This window comes from Oryctolagus cuniculus, chromosome 18 (genome assembly GCF_964237555.1).
Source record: "Oryctolagus cuniculus chromosome 18, mOryCun1.1, whole genome shotgun sequence".
NCBI lineage: Eukaryota > Metazoa > Chordata > Mammalia > Lagomorpha > Leporidae > Oryctolagus > Oryctolagus cuniculus.
Genome location: NC_091449.1, coordinates 10,196,297 through 10,215,435, shown reverse-complemented (window position 1 = coordinate 10,215,435; position 19,139 = coordinate 10,196,297). Strand labels below are relative to the sequence as shown.

Genomic DNA, 19,139 nt, shown 5'->3' with positions numbered 1-19,139 from the left:
TGTCCCGGGGCTGGGGGCTTGCGTGCATCAAGGGCAGATGCACGGTGTGCGGGCTGTGAGGGAAGCAGGCAGGGCTGGGCAGGGCAGGCTGGTCCCTGTGGTGCTGGCTCCAGGTCAGGGGAGGGCTTTGCACTGGATGCAGGCTGGCAGGGTTGGGTAGAAGTGGGTCTTCCGTGACTGAAGGAGGCTGGAAAGTGAAGGAGTTATCCTGAGAGCTGGGTTCAGTGAGGGCCGAGGGGCCAGGTCCCCAGGGTGCTGTGGCGTTGACGCTGTTTCTAGGCCCGACTGGGCCTGTGCGGGTCCTCAGTGGCTGGTCAGGGACAGGCGCGGTGTTGCTTGTCTGTGTGGGCGACAGAGTCTGGAGCGGGGGTCATCCTGAGGGCCCGAGGCGGGTAGGCCCTGTGACCCTGTCATTCTTACCTCTGACCTCGGGCACACCGTTGGTGTCCTGCGGATGCCACCCCTGGGGGAGGTGTGGCCTGAGGTGCCTGGCTGGAGGACTGTCCACGCAGGGGCGCTGCGGTGGTGATACACCGGATGCCCTCGCCCGCAGGGATTGCCCAACACTGGGTGTGTTCACAGGGCCGCCCTGGGAGGGACAGGACTGACTGCGCAGACACAGGAGTCCTGGGTGTCCCTCAGCTCAGACCCCTGCCCGCATCTCTGCTGGGCCCAGCCTGTTCCTACTCTGTCCTTGCCTGCTCTGCGGTCATTGAGGTTTTGCAACTCGGCTGCCTGTTGCTCTCTCGCGCGTTCCTGAGTCATCGCTGCCCTCTGGGGAGCCTGCTGACCACGCTTGTTCTTCCTCGCAGTGGCTCGGTTGCCATCACAGCCCACGCCGCCCACTCTTCCTGCCTCAGCAGGGCCTCCTGGGGTGCCATTGCTTGAACCGTCTCCGTTAACGCCTTGGACACCTGGCGCAGAGACTGTGGTCCCCAGGGTGGGCTGAGGCTGGGCCAGCCGCTCCAAGTGCCCCCCGGGCTGAGGTAGTTATTTTGTTTGTTTAGAAGCACATAGGGCTGGAGAAAGGGGGTCAGCAGACCATTCTGTGAGTGCATGGCTGTGTCAGCGCTTCGCTGTGTCGCTTGGTGCTTACTGCTGAGGGCAGGGCCTCGTGTCGCCCTGTACAGGTGAGGATACTGAAACTCCGCTGGGAAGCAGTGGCCATAGAGCCTGGCTTTGGTGGGTGCTGGTGCTCAGTACTTCCTTCGCGCCACCTCCCCGGGTCAGAGCAGGGAGATGACTTTTCAATTCCTGTGGAAGGAGAGGAAGGCTCCCAGATGGGTAGCAGCAGAGCTGGGGGTGCAGGGGTCTTGGCTGGGGTGTCCTCCGTGCCAGTGCAGTTCCTAGCCTGTTACGAGGTGAGCCCCAGTTGATTCTCGGAGCACCCCGGAGAGGAGAGGTCAATGCTGTTTCCCCATTTTTTTTTTTTTAAGATTTATTTATTTATTTTATGAGAGTTACAGAAAGAGGGAGGGACAGAGAGAGAGGTTTTCCATTTGCCGGTTCATTCCTCAAATGGCCGCAACAGCTAGAGCTGAGTCGATCCGAAGCCAGGAGCTTCTTCCGGGTCTCCCACGTGGGTGCAAGGGCCCACGAACTTGGGCCATCTTCTGCTGCTTTCCCAGGCCATAGCAGAGAGCTGGATTGGAAGAGGAGCAGCCGGGACTCAATCCAGCGTCCATATGCGATGCTGGCACCTCGGGTGGAGGCCTAGCGCACTGCGCCACAATGCCAACCCCTGTTTCCTCATTTTTCAGATAGGGAAACAGAGGCCTGGTTAGGTGGAAGGATACGTGTGGTCACTGAGCCGGGGGCCTGGCCTTACTGCCCAGCGTTATCTGACCAGGGCAGCCATGGGACAGGTGCTTAGCATGAAGTCATGGGGACTGTCAGACTTGGGACATGTGAGCCACAGTCACAGGGCAGGTGGGCAAGGCCGGAGATGGCCAGATTCCCCCGGGCGCGCCTCACAGACAGACGTTTGGCCATGTTGAGGTTCTGTTTCTTTTCCTTGCTTTCACTCTCCTCCCCCCTTCTTCCTCTGCCACCACCCTTGAGTTGGACAAAGATGGCAAGAGATTCATTCTGCCGCAGCAGAGTTAGCACTTGCTGTGTGCTAGAGCTGGTGCAGGTGTGGTTGTGCACAGGTCTCCGAGGCGGGGGAGCACCGTTCCCCTGGCAGCTGAGGGCAGGTGCCGGAAGCAGGGGCAGCTGGGGCGGCAGCAGTTGTGAGTGGGAGAGCAGGAAGGCCGTGGCGTCAGTGACAGCAGTGGTGGCGCCGTCATCCCAGGACAGTGCTGGGGTCACGTGTCCAGAAAGCACGGCAGGAGAGTTTGAATCCAACCCTCTGGCTCCTGGGGCCTTTGTGGGGGGATGCAGAGTAGGGGTGGGAGGGCCCCGGGGGTGAGGGGCCCCGTCCCAGCGCCAAGAGGCTCAGCCGTGCCTGCCCGCCAGGGAAGATGCTGATCCTGGGCTCCGTGTTCAGCCTGGCGGAGCCCATGCTCACCGTCGCGGCCGCCCTCAGTGTCCAGTCGCCCTTCACCCGCAGCGCCCAGAGCAGCCTGGAGTGTGCGGCGGCTCGGCGGCCGCTGGAGAGCGACCAGGGCGACCCCCTCACGCTCTTCAACATCTTCAACGCCTGGGTTCAGGTGAGGCTGCCAGGGGAGCTCTGTCCACGTGTCCTGCATGGGGTCTGGGCATCCTGCGCTGCGGCTCCTTGTACCTTGTCCCCTCCCTGGGAGGACCCGTGAGCCCTCCCCACCTCTGGCTGAGGGGCTGCATGGGCTCGGCCCCGGGGTTTCTAAAGCCAGTGCCACCTGTAGAAGGGTCGCATTCCCTAGCCTGGCAACCATGCATCCAGGACTCGTGTCCTGAGTCCCGAGCTGGTCGGTGCTGGGGACCTGCTGGTGACCAGAACTACCCTGGTCTTGCCTTCCTGGGGTTCCCAGTCTGGAGCCGGGAGACAGACCTAACCTTAAACAGTGACACCCCAGAGAGGGCTGGGAGAGCCCACAGGGTGGTCTAGGAGGACTTCCTGTGGGAGGGAGTGCTGGGGCTGAGACCTGGAAGGAGGAGAGCAGCTGTCCCTGAGTGAGGGCCAGCAGGTCTCCCACCTGCCTCATGGCCCGCCGTGGCTCGTGCTGGGGCAGCTCGTGCTGGGTGGTGGGCCAGCCCCCGGTGCCCCTGAACTGGCTGGGCTCAGGCACTGGGACGTCCGCTCCGCCTCGCAGGTGAAATCAGAACGGAGCAGGAACTCCCGCAAGTGGTGCCGCCGCCGAGGCATAGAGGAGCACCGGCTGTATGAGATGGCCAACCTGCGGCGCCAGTTCAAGGTGAGGCTGAGTGGCCTGGGCCGGCCCTGCCCAGCAAGCAGAGTGCCGGCCCCCTGCAGACCCTTCCTCTCCCCTTCCCTGATCAGACCAGACTCCTTCCCTCCCCCCACCTCCCCCGCCGGCAGACGAGCAGGTGTGGGGTAGCCTGGGCAGGGCAGAACCCCAGGAGGCTTCCTGGAGGAGGCAGATGGGGTGAGCAGTGACCTGCCGCGTCCTCATGGAAGAGCCTCACGCTCTGGACCAGGGAAACAGCCTGAAGCACAGGCCAAGCGCTGTGAGGCGGCTGAGGGCGAGGCTCGGGGCCCTGAGATGGAGCCGCCCTCACGGAGCCAGCCCTCACTCTGCCGCTCGCCAGCAGCCTGCCCCCGGACGTCCCCTCCACAAACAGAAGATAAATGTCGCCCAGCCACACAGTCTTCTCTGAGCACAGCGCCTGCGGGTACCCGTTTGGATGCCTGTAGGGTGAGGGTGGCCCGAGGAGATTGCCTGTGGAGTCGTGATGAGCCCCGCCCCCACCCCCGGCCCCCCGCCCGGCCCCTCCACGGCTCTTGGGGTCGTGCTCCGTGGCTGTCACTTCGTTTGGCACGGAGCTCCCTCCGGCGTGTCTCCGTGGCTGAAACATCAGAGCCTGTCTCCTTTGTTCCCTCTGGTTACAGATGGGTGTACTGAGGCCCAGAGTGCGTGGTTACCTGGCCAATGCCCCTGTGCGGTTTCCGGGGTCCCTGTGGTGGGGACCCGTTGTCCCGATTGCTATTAGCATCTCAGGGAACCTTTGTTGGGCTGTCTCGAGGAGTGTGGGCCCCTTTCAGTCCTCTATGGGTCAGGGGCTCCACAGGAAGCAGGGTCCCATCAGCCTGGGTCACATGAGGGCTGTTATGAAGGCGTGGCCAGTGGAGGCCTGGGGGCTTGGAGTGACTGCACGTCAGCCACCTGGGGGCTGCTGGATGCAGACTCCCGGCCCCCGTCCAGCCCTTCCATAAGATCTGACTTTGGGTCTGCGCTGGGGGCCAGGACTTGGCATTTCCAGCAGGTTCCCGGGTGTGCTGGAAGCCGGGCTCTGAGGCCATTCCTGGGCTGGAGCATCCTGGGACCAGCGGGACAGGGCCCTCCCCTGGGCCTGAGGGGAGGGTGGGGGCAGAGCTAGAGCCTGGAGGCAGCTGTGGGCTGTAGGGAGCGGTCGCTGACCATAGCCCCTAGGGAGGACCCCAGGGAGCACTCGCCTTGACCCCTCTTCTGCCCCTTCCTGTCCCTTGCCGGCACTCCCTTGGCCAGCGGTGATGGCGCTGTCTCCCATGGAGCAGTTATCTGCTGCCCCCAGCCTCCAGCAGCCCTGTGGGATCCTGAGGGGTCCTCATTTTCCGTGTGAGGAAGCTGGTGGCTCAGAGGGGGAAGGCACTCACCAGCAAGTGGTGGGCCTTGGCCCTGAACCTACATCTGATGCTAGAGCCCACTCAGCCTTCTGTGTCTCTCTGTCCCCCCCCCCACGCCCCCAGGAGTTGTTGGAAGACCACGGGCTACTGGCCGAGGCTCAGCCGGTGGCGCCGGGGGACAGCTACAGTCGGCTGGAGCAGCGTCGCGAGCGCCGGGCCCTACACCAGCTGAAACGGCAGCACGAGGAGGGCGCAGGGCGCAGGCGCAAGGTTCTGCGGCTGCAGGAGGACCTGGGCGACTGCTCCAGCGAGGAGGACTGCGCAGGCCGGGCGGCCGATGACAACGTGGACATCCAGGTGGGGCGCCGTGGGGCTGCGGGCTGGGGTGAGCAGGAGTTTCATGGAGGGGAGTCGGCTCTGTGCTCTGTCCTGGAGCCTGAGGGGACCCGTCCCTGCCCCTGCACCAGGGAACAAGGTCCCAGACAGGGCCTGGCCCGGAGCCCCAGGGTGCATGTGTCCTAGCCCCAGCCCACTAGGCAGAGTTGGGAGAGCTCCTAGGAGCCCGCTTCCCTCCCATGGCCCCTCAGGACGTGAAGTTCAAGCTGCGGCACAACCTGGAACAGCTGCAGGCGGCCGCCAGCGCTGCCCAGGACCTGAGCCGGGAGCAGATGGCCCTGCTCAAGCTGGTGCTGGGCCGGGGCCTCTATCCGCAGCTGGCCGTCCCCGATGCACTCAACAGTGGCCGCAAGGACTCTGACCAGGTGGGCCTCTTCCACTCCCATCCCTGTTTGGTTGTCACTCTGTGCTAGGGACATGGTGGGGACTGCAAACAGCCCTGGCTCTGCCCTCACTGGGCTTACAGCTCAGTGGCACAGACATCCCAGAATGACACCTGGAGGGGGGCAGGGCTGGGATGAACTTCACTCAGCCTGAACGTAGTCAGGGAGGTCTTCCTGGAGGAAGGGGCGTGTGGGTTGAGACGTGGAAGAGGGAACCTGGTTCTGAGGATGGAGGGAAGCACCTGGGCCTGGGAAGAGCAGAGTCTGGAGCCTCCACCCCACCTCTGCAGGTTTTCCACACGCAGGCCAAGCAGGGCACTGTGCTGCACCCCACCTGTGTCTTTGCCAACAACCCTGAGGTGCTGCACACACAGGAGCGGGAGACTGCGGGTGGCGAAGGAAAGCAAGGTACCGAGAGCTGGTGGGAGGGGCCCATCCCGCATGGGAGGGGCAGTGACGCAGTGGCCTCAGGAGCGCGGCACCCATGGGCTTGCCTCTCCTCCCACACACCTGTGTGGCGCTGCTGACGCAGGGCCCGTCGGAGGGGGCTGCCAGGGACCACCAGGTCGGCCTCGGGCAAGGCCTTGCACACCGATCTAGCCAGTGGCCGTGCCCAAGGAGTGTTGGGTGTCAGAAACCCTGGCCGTGGGCTGTGCTCCTCGGCGTGGGCCCAGCAGTCCCCCGGGCCTCGAGCCCCATTCCTGTCGCACTGAGCTGGCGGAAGCTGGCTCCAGAGCCCCCACGGCTGCTTCGTGGTCTCTCCAGGCTCTGGGTGGCTCCGCCCGCGTGTGCAGTGAGTGCGTGGCACTCTGCTCGTGTCACAGGTAGAAATGCGTGAAGCTGAGGCTGCTGAGGGAGGGCCCTGAGGGGGCCACGCTGGTCCCCCCGACCCTGCGCTCTGAGTTCCCAGTGGCCACTCCCACACTGCCCTGCCCTTTCCTCTTCAAGTTAGAGGGCCCGACAGGGGTCTTTGATGGGCTGGTTCACTCCGATGGTCAGGGGCTGGGGCTGGCCGCCGTCTCGTGTGCAGTGGCACTGCTGACCACTACGCCCGGTTTTCCGTGACCTTCGCGCTGTTGCCACACGTGCCAGTGGCACCAGGTCACCGGTTCTCCCTCCTTGCGGGCAGAGCATGTGCGGACAAGTGGCGGATGTCTTACCAGGACCCACTCGAGCCCTTCCTCGTGTGGGTGTGAACGGGTGGGGTGGGGCGGGTGAGCGGGAGAGCCGGGCTCTGAGCCACTCTGCTGCCCTTCAGGTGACAAGGACAAGATGAACAGCAGCCACCAGCTCCTCGCCTTCGTGTCCCTGCTGGAGACCAACAAGCCCTACCTGGTGAACTGCGTCCGCATCCCCGCCCTGCAGGTGCGTCCCACCCCGCGCCACCCCTGCCGAGGAGCTGCTGCAGGCGGCGCTGTCTGGGCCCGCTGTCTGGGCCCGCTGTCCTCTTCCTGCGTGGGTTTGCTGAGAACCCAGCCCTGCCCTCAGGACAGCGCAGACGCAGGAGGGCACTGAGCCAGGGAAGTAGCAGGGGAAGATGAGCAGTGGGGCAGGGGCGGATGCGGAGCACGGGCTGTCGGTGCGATGAGGCCAGCAGGGTGGGCCTCGGTCAGAGGGTCTCTAGGGGCAGAGCAGCGGCACACGCAAAGGCCCTGAGGCACCAGGCTCAGTGTGCTCAGGGAGGGCTGGAAGTGCTGTCGTAGAGAGGCAGGTGAGACCGGAGCCCCAGGAAGCTGGGCAGAGCTGGGCACCCCGTGCCGAGGTGGGCACAGCTGTCCAGGTGCTCGGGTTGCAGACTCGCTGGTGCCCATGTCTATGGCCAGAAAGGTGGTCCTGGCGGCAGTGGCTGCTGCACTGCACGCCACCAGGCCCGGCCCCTGTGACCCACGTTGTAGAGGGCCGGCGGGCTCAGGGTGGGCAGCAGCGAGTGACCAAGCAGAGCTCCAGGGTCACACAGTGCACCTAGTGGCGCTCTCAGCTGTATGCCCACGGTAGCAGGACCCTGGCCTTGGTCCCAGGGGACGGAGAGGGAAGAGGTCCCTGCGGGAGGGGTTGTGGCCGCCGTGCTTCCCGCCCAGGAGCCACTGCTCCCCCTCGGCGACCGCGTGCCACCCCGCTGGAGTGCACCCGGTCATGTCCCGCAGACAGTGGATGGAACAGCCGCATGCCTGCGTCTCTGCCCACCCTCAGTGTTTTGTGTGCATGGAGAGTGGTACCTGGGTCTGGAAGTAGGCAGAACCAGGTGTCGAGCCCTCCCACACGTCACCCAGGACCTGTGGCTGCTCCCGCTCCCCTCACCCCGTGCCCCAGCTGTGGGATGCCCCAGCATGGTGTCCTGGTTGCCCTGGTGGGTGAGCGTGCACCTGCTGTCCAGGTTCTTGCCCTCCACGGTGTTCCTGTCCGTGAGCGTCGCCCCCGAGCTGCCACCCCCCACTCCCGCCCCTGCTGGGCTCAGCTGCCTCTTAGGGTCAGGCTGTCTCCTGTCTCTCCAAGTCGGTGTCAGGGCCAGGGCCAGGCCTTGTTCACAGTTGTGTCCGCAGCACCTGAAGGGGTCTGGCGCAGAGCCCGCAGGGGTGGATTCCTCAGATTGACAGGTAGACAGATGGACAGGTGGGCGGACAGGAGCCCAGGCGGGAGCAGTTCTCCTTGAGATGGCGTCCTGCCCCTCCCACCCACGCTCCATCCTCTGCCCCCTCTCTTGCAGTCCCTGCTGCTGTTCAGCCGGTCCCTGGACACCAATGGTGACTGCTCCCGCCTGGTGGCTGACGGCTGGCTGGAGCTGCAGCTGGCGGACAGCGAGAGTGCCGTCCGGCTCCTGACGGCTTCCCTGCGGCTCCGTGCTCACTGGGAAAGTGCCCTGGACCGGCAGCTGGCCCATCAGGCCCGGCGGCAGCACCTGGAGGAGGAGGAGGGGGAGGAGGCTCCGCCCATCAGCCGCAAGGAGGTGGCGGCCCTGAGCAGGGAGCTGTTGCAGTTCATGGCGTCCAAGGTAGCCTGGCCTGCGTGCTGGTGCGCACCTGCGGTCAGGAGTCAGCTCCCGTGGGCTGCAGACGTGGGAAGGCTCAGCCTCCAGGTCACTCGGTGCGGGTTAAAAACGTGCCCATGGTCAGTCAGCTGTGAGGTGTGGAGGCCACCCCACCGCCTCCTGTCCTGCACCACCTGTGTCCTCAGATGTTTAGTAAGCACCTTCTGCATGCAAGATGTGAGCAGGTAAGAGAGCTCAGGATGAGAGAGGGAAGCCGTAGGCATCTGTTCATGGAAGACAGAGAGGAAGAGCTGGCCAGAACAGACTTTAAACCAGTCCCCCAACTCTTTAAGTGGAGAGTGCAAAATTGCCCCTAATGGTTCATGTAGGTGGGGTGGGGGAGAAAGGTGAAATCCAGGGTGACTTCCTGGAAGAATGGAGGCTGGGGGAAAGTCCAAATGCAGGTTTCAGGCACAGCTGGATCCAGGAGCTCAACAGTCATCCCCCAAGTCTGTCTCTATCTGCTGTCTGCTTCCTTAGGTTCCCTACAGCCTCCGGCGGCTGACAGGGCTGGAAACCCAGAACCTCTACGTGGGGCCACAGACTGTCACAGCTGCCCCCAGTCTCCCTGGCCTCTTTGGCAGCTCTACCTTGTCCCCCCACCCCATCAAGGGGGGCTATGCCGTCACTGACTTCCTCACGTACAACTGCCTCACGGTGAGCCTGACCCCGCCCTGGCCCCTCACCCTCCTGCCCTAGCGAAGGGGCTTTAGGAAGCCCTACCCCCACTGGGACTTGGTCTGGGGTTGGGGGGCCAAGCCCTGACAGTCTGCCTGCTGCAGAGTGACGTGGACCTGTACAGCGACTGCCTGCGCAGCTTCTGGACCTGCCCCCACTGCGACCTGCACCTGCCCCTCACGCCCCTGGAGCGCATCGCCCACGAGAGCTCCTGCCCCCAGGCCCCGCAGGAGGGCACCGCAGGCAAGCCTGGGGCCCCAGCCGTGTGTGTCTGTCCAGCTGCCCGGCCATCCCACGTTGTTTCCTGTGTGGCTGGGCTCTTGCTGGACGCTAGGGGCTGATGACCTTACCCCCTAGCCAGAGCCACACACAGACCCAGTTCCAAAGATGGGCCCTGGAGCACCACCTGCTTCTGTCTGCCCACCTGCCTGCCTCTGGTCTCTGGGTTGCTGTCCCTGTCTGTTTCTGTTTCTCTGTCCATCTGTGGCTGTCTCTTGTTCTTTGCTCTGTCTCGTAGCTGACTGCCCTGACCACCCGTGCCATTGTCACCCAAAGCATACTGCAGGGCGTCGCGTGCTGTGGGGGTTAGGGGGCGGGGGGGACTGCAGCGTGGCACTCGGCCCCACCCAAGCTCACTCTTCCAGGCTCTGTGTCTCTGTCTGTCTGTCTCACTCACTGGCCAGTGCGTGTGTTAACCAAGGACGGCTCCCGGAAGGAGGCGGGAAGAGAGCCTGAGCCCCGTGGGAACCTGGATGTGGTGGGTGGGAGTGCACAGTGGGGCGCCCCTCTCACAGCCTCACCCTTTCCCTTCCTTTAGGGGGTGAGGAAGTGGCCCCCGAGCCTGTCCAGAAGGCGTCTGCCCTGCAGAGGCCCTACCACTGCGAGGCCTGCCAGAAGGACTTCCTGTTCACGCCCACCGAGGTGCTGCGGCACCGGAAGCAGCATGTGTGAGCAGGCGGCGGGGTGGGCGCCTGGCCTGCGGGACCAGTTAGCTCCAGCCCAGCCTGGGGGTCCCGGTCTGGAGGGCGGGGGTGACCGTGTGAATAAAGCCTTGCCTGCAGGCCTGGTTGTGGGCCGGCTGCTACCTGCTTAGGAAGCTTCGAGGCTGGCTGTCCTTGCCGCCCTGCACCGTGCGCACAGGGCTGCAGGAGGGCTGGGTGGTCAGGGCCCAGCAGGGCTAGGCTCTCCAGAGTGTCTGCTCTCCGCTTCCCCTGGAGCTCGGGAGGCCCGAATCTGCCCTCGTGTTGGGTGGGTGTGGCGGGGGGGGAATGCTCCTGTGGGGCCGGGCCCTAGCAGCTGACTCACGTGGCAGCCACCAGGGAGCTCCTGCTGCTGGCCCACCAGGCCTCGCTCGCAGTGGCCTCCATGCCCTCTTTCCGCGTCCTCACCTGGTTGGCTCTGCCCACCTGCCTCAGCTCACCTCCCCCTGCATCTGATGATCCCCGATCTCGCCACGCCCTGACTGCTCCCTGACTGGTGCCTGTGCCCTGCTGCCTCCTGGGCACCCACACCTGCCGCCTGACAGGGGTCTCGGGCCTGACCCCGCCAGGGCCAACCTCAGAGTCCCTGCCGCCCCATTCCTCAGTCATCGCAGTCGTCGCTTCCTCTCCCGTCTGTCCACCAACCAGGGCGCTTGTCTGTCTGGAGCGTGTATGAGGTGTCCCACCCAAGACTCCCATCTGGGGAGTGAGTCTAAAGGGAGCTTCTGAGAAGTGGAGAGACTCTTACTGCCCAGAGGTGGCTGTCAGTGCAGCGGTCACATGGGAGGAGCCAAGGGTCACGCCCCCTCTGGTGTGTGCTGTGGCTCGAGGTTAATGATGGGGCTGGGTGGGCCTGTTCTCGGGGACTGGGTGGCGTCCTGCAGGACCTCCCTCGGCGACCAGAACAACGTGTGCTCTGTCTGCTGCAGGCGGGGCCGTGGCCCTGGCGTTCCCGTGACCCCGCATGACACAAACCACATGTAGGCGTCGTTTTCTCGGTCAGTGCTGGGCCTGTTTACAGCAACTGGTGACAGTGGCTGCTGGGCAGCTGTGGAGCAGGGGCGCGCTCATCCCGGGGACGTTGACAGTCTCGGTAGTCGGCAGCCTGGCGGGGTCTCACGCCTTCATTCAGCAATCTTGCAAACATCGAAGTGGAACAATATATTTAATTTACTTGAAAGAGGGAGAAACAGAGAGAGAGAGCTTCTATCCTCTGGTTCACTCCTCAGATGGTTTTAACAGCCAGGCTTAATCTAGGAGTTTCTTCTGGGTCTCCCACATGGGCACAGGGGCCCAAGGACTTGAGCCATCCTCCGCTGCTTTCCCAGGTGCATTAACAGAGAGCTGGGTTGGAAGTGGAGCAGCTGGGACTTGAACCGGTGTCTATAGGGTGCCAGTATTGCAGGTGAGGGCTTTACCCAGCACACAGTACCTGCCCCTAAATTTTTAAAAACAAAACAGCTCATAAGTGAGCAGTGTGGTGGCTTTCCCAGATGAAGGGTACCTGTGCTACCAGCTTCCAGGCTGAGGACTAAAGCAGCTGGTGTCCCCATGTCCCCCGAGTGGCCAGCACGCCCACTAACTCACAGTTCCAAACTTCGCAGTGTGCTCTCTCTGGTTTCTGCTCGAGATGACGTCGCATCTGGCTCTGCTTTATTCATCATAGCAGATGCCTTCACTGCTTGTCCTGCTAATGGACACTCAGTTTATGTCCAGCTTCCAACAATGCGGCAGCGAACACACTGGCCCTTGGTTTTGGTGAATTGCGTCTTGTTGAGTCCATATCCGGGGGGTAGAATTCCTGGATGGGTTTGGCTGAGTCTGAAATTGTTCTTCAAGGTCCTTCTACCAGTTTGCACTCCACCAGCACCAGAGAGCACGATCACCCCTCCACCTGCTGACTAGGGATTATCAGTGTTGTGTTCTTATCTCAAGCATTGTACTGGTGGTTATTGTACATCTTTTTAAAAATATTTATTTATTTGACAGGTAGAGTTACAGACAGTGAGAGAGAAAGACAGAGAGAAAGGTCTTCCTTCTGTTGGTTCACCCCCCAAATGGCCACTATGGCCGGCGCTGCGCCGATCCAAAGCCAGGAGCCAGGTGCCTCCTCCCAGTTTCCCACGCGGGTGCAGGGCCCAAGCACTTGGGCCATCCTGCACTGCCTTCCCGGGCCACAGCAGAGAGCTGTCCTGGAAGAGGAGCAGCTGGCACAGAACCAGCGCCCATATGGGATGCCGGCACTGCAGGCGGAGGATTAACCTAGTGCGCCACAATACCGGCCCCGCTTAGTGTATACTTTTTTACAATATTTTTTGTTTTCATTTGAGAGACAAAGAGGCACCACTTGGAATGCGTGCATCCCGTATTTCAGAGTGACTGGGGTCAAGTTCTGTCCCAGCCTCCAGTCCAGCCTCCTGCTAGTGTGCGCCCTGGGGGCGGCAGGTGAGGGCTCAGGTGTTTAGGTCCCTGCACCCACGTGGGGACCCGGGTAGAGCTCCTGGTTCTGGGCTTTGGCCTGGCCTGGCCTGGCCTGGTCTGGCTCAGCCCAACTTTTGCAGGCATTTGAGGAGTGAACCAGGAGTGAACTGTCTCTCTGCCAGAGAGATTGTGTGTCTTACTGTTTCAAAGATTTTTAAAACTATATTCTGGACACAAGTCCTTTATCAGGTAATATGTTAATAAATATTTTTTCCACATCCATGAAAAGGCTTCAGAAAATTCATCGAAGTATGGGATTAAAAGAGGAAAATCTAAACTTTAAAAGTCTTTAAAAAAAAAGTCATTTGAAAGTGTGACAGGTTCTCCATCTGCTGGTTCACTCCCCAAATGACCACAACAGCTGGGGCTGGGACAGGCTCAAGGCAGGACCCAGAAACTCCATCCAGGGTCTCCCTCTTGGGTGGCAGGGACTGAGGTATGCGTTAGCAAGGAGCTGGAGCAGAAGCAGCGTGGCCAGGACTTAAGCTGGCACTCCAGTGTGGAACGTGGGCACCCCGTGTGCCACACAGCTGTCCCCTCAGTCTGAGTTACTGCTCCAGTTTTAGGCTGCAGCACTGGAGACGCTTCCGTGGCCGCGACAGCTGCTGAGTCCACCCCTCAGGACCTCGGGTCATGCGAGTGTGACCCAGTCAGTGCCGTCTTTTCTGCATTAGCTGAAGACAAGTGAGTGCCCTTAATCGTAGGAAACAAGAAGCCAAGTCAGAACTGTGAGGTAGATGCCCAGAGTCCCTTAAAACTTGCCCAGACTGGCCCGGGATTGGTGAGCGGGAGCTTGGTTGTGTTAGGGGACTTCGGTGGAGCCTCCCTAGGCATTTTCTCTTCAAAACCTTGGTTGTGGTTAGGCCACTGCCTGATACCAGCACCCATATGCGCACACAGGGCTGCCCCACTGCAATCCAGCTCCCTGCCAGTGCGCCTGGGAAGGCAACGGAGGATGGCCCAAGTGCTTGGGCCCCTGCAGCCATGTGGGAGACCCGGGTGACTTCGGCCGGGCCCAGCTCTGGCTGTTGTGGGCATTTGGGATCTCTAACTCTGCCTTTCAAATAAACTATAAATCACTTAAAAAAAAAAAAAAAAAAGCCTTTGGCCAACTTTGTTCAGCACTCTCCTTATACACAGATGGGATTGTCCTCCGGCCTTTCAGGGAGCTGGCAAGCAAGATGCCTGGACGTCCTGGGAAACTGATGCCATGACTCTGCGCTCGACCGTCTGCTCTCGGGAGCCGCTGCTCTGACCGCGCCTCTTCTCAGGATCGTGCTAGTAAACCTGGGTGTCACGTCCTGCTTAGATGCTTCGACCGCACTTGTTTAGTTTCCATGGGAGTCTCGGCTCCCGTCTGCAGCCGAGCTGGGTGCCGGCGTCCTGAGCGTGGGGCAGAAAGTGTGTAAGCCAGAGCAACTCCGGTGCTGCCGTGTGGGCCGTCAGTCCAGGGAGGGCACAGTGAGTTCACGTGAGTGGTCTGCCACTGCACGCTTCACACCTGGCGTCATCGCCCCTTTTTAAGAAAAAGTTTTATTTATTTATCTGAGAGCGTTAGAGGGAAAGGCACTCAGAGATCCTCCATCCACTGGTTGACTGCCTCAAGTGGCCACAATGGCTAGGGCTGAGCCAGGCTGATACCAGAAGGTTCCTCCAGGTCTCCCACATGGGTGCAGGGGCCCAAGGACTTGGACATCTGACACTGCTTTCCCAGGCGCACCAGCAGGGAGCTGGATTAGAAGAGGAGCGGCCAGGACATGAACCAGTGCCCATATGGGACGCTGGTGTCAGAGGTAGTGGCTTTCCCCAGTGTGCCTCAGTGCCAGCCACTTTCCTCCCTCTTTAACACGTCACCCGTCTGTAAGCCGACCTCTCTGGGGCGCTGTCCCCACCCTCCTTACTTAAGGCATCAGTGACGTCACCATTCTTCCACCCAGGCTTCACTCGCGTTGGTGTTTATCCTGCAGTTCTACCAGGATTCGTGTTGCTCCAAAAGGGACACTTGTCAGACTGATGCCTTTGCCCTCTCAGTGCCTCAAACTGGACGCTGTTGAGGCCTAGCAAGTTAGTACAAGTTGATTTTGGTGCAAAAAACCCAGTGAAATCCATGCATGGTTTGTCCATAATACTCATTTTCCATGTACTTTTTGAACATCCTCATACATTTGTCTTTCCATTTTCTCAACAGTGTTTTGGAGAGCATGCATTTTTTTATAAAAGGTTTTTTATTTGAAAGGTAGAATTACAGAGAAGAGAGGCAGGAAGAGAGAAACAGATCTTTCTTCCGCAGGTTCACTCCCCAAATGGCCACAGTGGCCATAGCTGAGCCAGGACAAAACCAGGAGCCTGGCTGGCGCCGCGGCTCACTAGGCTAATCCTCCGCCTAGTGGCGCCGGCACACCAGGTTCTAGTCCCGGTCGGGGCACCAGATTCTGTCCCGGTTGCCCCTCTTCTAGGCCAGCCCTCTGCTGTGGCCCGGGAGTGCAGTGGAGGATGGCCCAGGTGCTTGGGCCCTGCACCCCATGGGAGACCAGGAAAAGCACCTGGCTCCTGGCTCCTCCCATTGGATCAACGCGGTGCGCCGGCCGCAGCGCGCCAGCCGCGGCGGCCATTGGAGGGTGAACCAACGGCAAAGGAAGACCTTTCTCTCTCTCTCTCTCACTGTCCACTCTGCCTGTCAAAAAAAAAAAAAAAAAAAAAAACCCGGAGCCTGGGGCTCCCACCTGGGTGCAGGGGCTCGGGTACTTGGGCCGCCTTCCACTGCCTTCCTAGGTACATCAGCCTGGGGCTGGATCAGAAGGGGAGCAGCCGGGACTTGCAGGGGCACCTCTCTGGGATGTGGGCGCCACAGGCGACAGCTCAGCCTGCTGTGCCGCAGCGCCAGCCCCAGGCACGCACATTCAGTTTGGATGAAATTCAGTTCCTTCTCTGCTACTTAAGCATTGGTGTTCCTTTGCCTACCCTCAAGGTTGTGGTGTTTTTCTCCTCGTAGTTCTGTAGTTTTAGATTTTACCCTTGTTTTAATGCTTCACTTTCTGTTAGTTTTGTGCATGTGAGCCCCTTCTGTATATGAGTGTCGATTGGTTCTTTAAGCCATTGAATTCATTTATTTCCCTTTTCATTAACCTGGCACCTTTCCTGAAGATGGCGGACTCCTCCCACGTGGGCCTCTCCAAGCCCTGTCCTGTCGGGGAGTGTGTGCTGAGCGCGTCCCCGTGGCATCACAGCGGGTCTGGAAGGCAGGCAGTGCGAGTGCCAACTGTGGTGTTCTTTGGGTCATTCCAAGCCTTCCACATTGCTCCATGCACTTCTGAATCAGCTCGCCAGTCTCAAGCCTGCTGGGTTTGCACTGAACCTGTCTTGACTCTGTAGGTACGTGGGGAGAGTTGAGACGTCCCAGCCCATGGGTGTCGTGCGTCTCTCCTTTTCTCTTGTTAAGGGATCTCGTTTTCCTCAGCAGTTCACTGGTTTTGGCTTTTGCGTCATGCGCACCAGCCACGGTGTGCCGATTCGTGGGGCTGCTCTGCAGAACCACAGCAAGCCTCGGGCTGGGAGCAGGAGGAGGACAGTGTCTCCCGTCTCCCATGCTCGTGTCCTCTGGGATGTGAGGGGAAGTGCTCCTGCCTCACCAAGCTCTCGGGGGAGTGGGAGGCGCCGACCTGCACGCACAGAGCGGTGCCTTTCACAGACGGGTGGGGAATCCCTTGTCCCAAATGCCTGGGGCTCCACAAGTTTCAGATTTTTTTTTTAGTATTTGCATATACACAATGAGCTTTCTTAGGGATGAGACCTAGGACTAAACATGAAATGTGTTTGTTTATGTTCCATACACATAGGCTGAAGGTGACTTTGTACAATATATTTTTTTAAAGATTTATTTATTTATTTGAAAGAGTTACACAGAGAGAGAAGGAGAGGCAGAGAGAGGGAGAGGTCTTCTATCCGCTGGTTCACTCCCCAGATGGCCACAATGGCCTGAGCTGTGCTGATCCGAAGCCAGGAGCTTCTTCCAGGTCTCCCATGTGGGTGCAGGGCCCAAGGACCTGGGCCATCTTCCACTGCCCTCCCGGGCCACAGCAGAGAGCTGGATCGGAAGTGGAGCAGCCGGGCCTCAAGCCCGCGCCCATGTGGGATGCTGGCACTGCAGGCGGTGGCTTTACCCGCTATGCCACAGCGCCGGCCCCTGTACAATATTTAACCAATTTGTGTTTGAAACAAAGTTTGGGGGAACTCATGTCCATGCTCAGAACAGTTTGCATTGGGAGCACTCAGCGTTCAGGTCTTCAGGTTAGAGGGGTTTGCCCTGCACCAGGTTCTCAGCCCGTGTCAACGGCCACAGCAGTCAGGCAGCGCCCTGCTTGGCTTGTCAGCCAGCTCCCGTGGCATCCGAGGGACGTGGGACTGTGTCACGTGGGAAGTCCCAAGCCACCTCCCACTGCTGCACCCACCAAGCCCTCAGCCCCGTCCTCTCCTCTCTCTGCTGCCCACCACCCTGCCATGGCAGTGAAAATTCCGTGTGCCCTTGACCTTCAACCTGGCACACAGAAGCCACACCCTCACCTCCCACACTGCCCACCCTCCCCAGGCAGGCCCCTGCTGTGTGGCCACCGTTTAGTTGTCCCCTGCTGCTCAGCCTGACCAACCCTTCAGTAAAACAGCCGGTAACCGCCTCCTCCTGTCCCGCCCTCGCTTTCCCCTGCCAGGGTCGAGTGTGGTGACTTCGTGTTGACTGCGCCTGCCGCCCTGAGCCCTCAGGCCAGCTCCTCCTCGCCTCTGGGCAGTTCCCTGTCCCGCGCTGCTTGCTGGGCAGTTCTTCAGTCCCTCTCCTCCCCTCCTGCCGCCCTGCCCCCATGTCCCCTCACACTCCCTGTCACTGTCACAAATCCCGCAAACTGGAGGACTTCACACAATAGAAGCTTGTCTTGGAGTTCCAAAGGTCTGAAGTCCAAATTCAAGCGCCCCTCTGCAGCTTGCTGGGGAGCCCTTGCCTGCCTGCTCACCACTCCCGGCAGGTTCTGGCAACGTCCGGCGCCCTAGGCTGATGGCCGTTTCATTGCAGCCTCTGTCCACATGGTGTCCTCCCAGTGAGTGTGCCCACCCCTGCAGGCCTGTTCACCTGGGCACCACAGAAGACCCCATTTCCAAATAGGTTCCCGCTCACAGGTGCCAGGAATGGGACCTCAGCGTAAGTGGGGGACACGATGAACCTGCCACACCTCTGGTCTGCCCCAGGGGTGAGGCGCAAACTTGATGCTGTCCCTTCTCAGCTCAGAATTCTTCCAGGGCCACGGAGTATCATGTGGCAGCTGAGGAGTGGCGCACTGGCTCCTGCCATGCCGTGGATGAACCTTGAGGACCTGGCGCCGAGTGGGAGGAACCTTCAGAGTCAGTCAGCCTGAGGGGACAGCAGGTAGATCCGCGGTGGCTGAGGGCTGGGGCTGGGGGCCACTGCTGTGGGGATTAGGGTTTCTTTCGAAAGCGTTGAAAATGCTCTAAAGTTGGTTGTGTGATGGATGCATAACTTGGTGATAGATAAAAGCTGTGTGGATTCTATAGTATATTAATTATATTGCAATAAAACTGTGACCAAGTAACATTCATAACTTCCATCCAATAGTTCACTCCCCAAATGACTGCAGGAACTCCATCAGGGTCTCCCATGTGGGTGCAGGGCCCCAAACACTTGGGCCACCTTCCACTGCTTTCCCAGGCTATTAGCAGGGAGTTGGATGGGAAGTGAAGCCAGGACTTGAACCAGTGCCCCTATTGGACACCGGTGTCAGGTGTCACAGGTGGCCCAACCTGCGGTGCCACAACGTTGGCCCCAATGGACCCTTCTGGTGGCTGCCCTGACATTGCTGTCCAGGGTCACGGCTAGGCCCATGGCCATGCCCAGACTGCCTTTGTCTCCTGCCTGTCCCCACTGGGTTTAGGTTTCCACCTCAGTTCCCACCGTAAGGCTTGGCTCACAGAGGAGCCTCATCAGGGAGGTGCGTGCAAGATGGTGTCCTGTGGTCAAGATGCACTTGATTACAGCTCTGGACCCATGGGTGGCCCGATGACTTGTGACCACCACCCAGCTCAAGCACAGACACCAACCCCGCCCAGACACGTCACAGGCAAATGCAGGGTGGCCCTCAGAACCCAGACATCCCTCTCCCAGCACCAAACACAGCCCCTACTACCATCGTCACGGACACAGACTCTCAGAGACACACACCTTCACCAGGGCTCCTGTGTGTGACAAAGCGGTGGACACAGCCATTTCCCAGTGGGTGGCTCCAGTGACACCCACCCTCGTCCCTCCAGTCATAGCCCACAGCTATGCCAGACATGCCCCCAGCCCCGCCCCCCATCTTCCACCCAGGCAGGCCCCCGTCCCCACCCCACTGTCAGCAATGCCCCCACACACACCAGGCAGCCCCAGGACTGGGGCCCAGCACTTTGGGTCCCTCATCCAGGAAGTGGGGAGGTATTTTTAGTTACAATTA

General features: G+C 60.6%; 1 protein-coding gene across 11 annotated transcripts in view; it reads left to right on the top strand.

Moving 5' to 3' along the window:
* The window catches only part of DHX34 (DExH-box helicase 34), a 30,939-nt gene extending 12,688 nt beyond the window's left edge, over positions 1 to 18,251 (top strand). For 7 of the 11 annotated variants that reach the window (XM_008250813.4, XM_008250812.4, XM_051837356.2 and 4 more), the window contains 10 exons: positions 2,458 to 2,651; positions 3,234 to 3,335; positions 4,829 to 5,062; positions 5,293 to 5,466; positions 5,775 to 5,892; positions 6,743 to 6,849; positions 8,189 to 8,473; positions 8,990 to 9,166; positions 9,292 to 9,430; positions 10,005 to 18,251. In XM_008250813.4, the coding sequence (XP_008249035.3) occupies positions 2,458 to 2,651; positions 3,234 to 3,335; positions 4,829 to 5,062; positions 5,293 to 5,466; positions 5,775 to 5,892; positions 6,743 to 6,849; positions 8,189 to 8,473; positions 8,990 to 9,166; positions 9,292 to 9,430; positions 10,005 to 10,138 (1,664 nt within the window). In that variant the 3' untranslated portion in view covers positions 10,139 to 18,251. The remainder of the gene's footprint in view (positions 1 to 2,457; positions 2,652 to 3,233; positions 3,336 to 4,828; positions 5,063 to 5,292; positions 5,467 to 5,774; positions 5,893 to 6,742; positions 6,850 to 8,188; positions 8,474 to 8,989; positions 9,167 to 9,291; positions 9,431 to 10,004) is intronic. The other 4 variants (XR_011383900.1, XR_011383901.1, XR_011383899.1 and 1 more) reach the window with 4 other exon arrangements.
* The last annotated feature ends 888 nt before the right edge of the window (positions 18,252 to 19,139 follow it).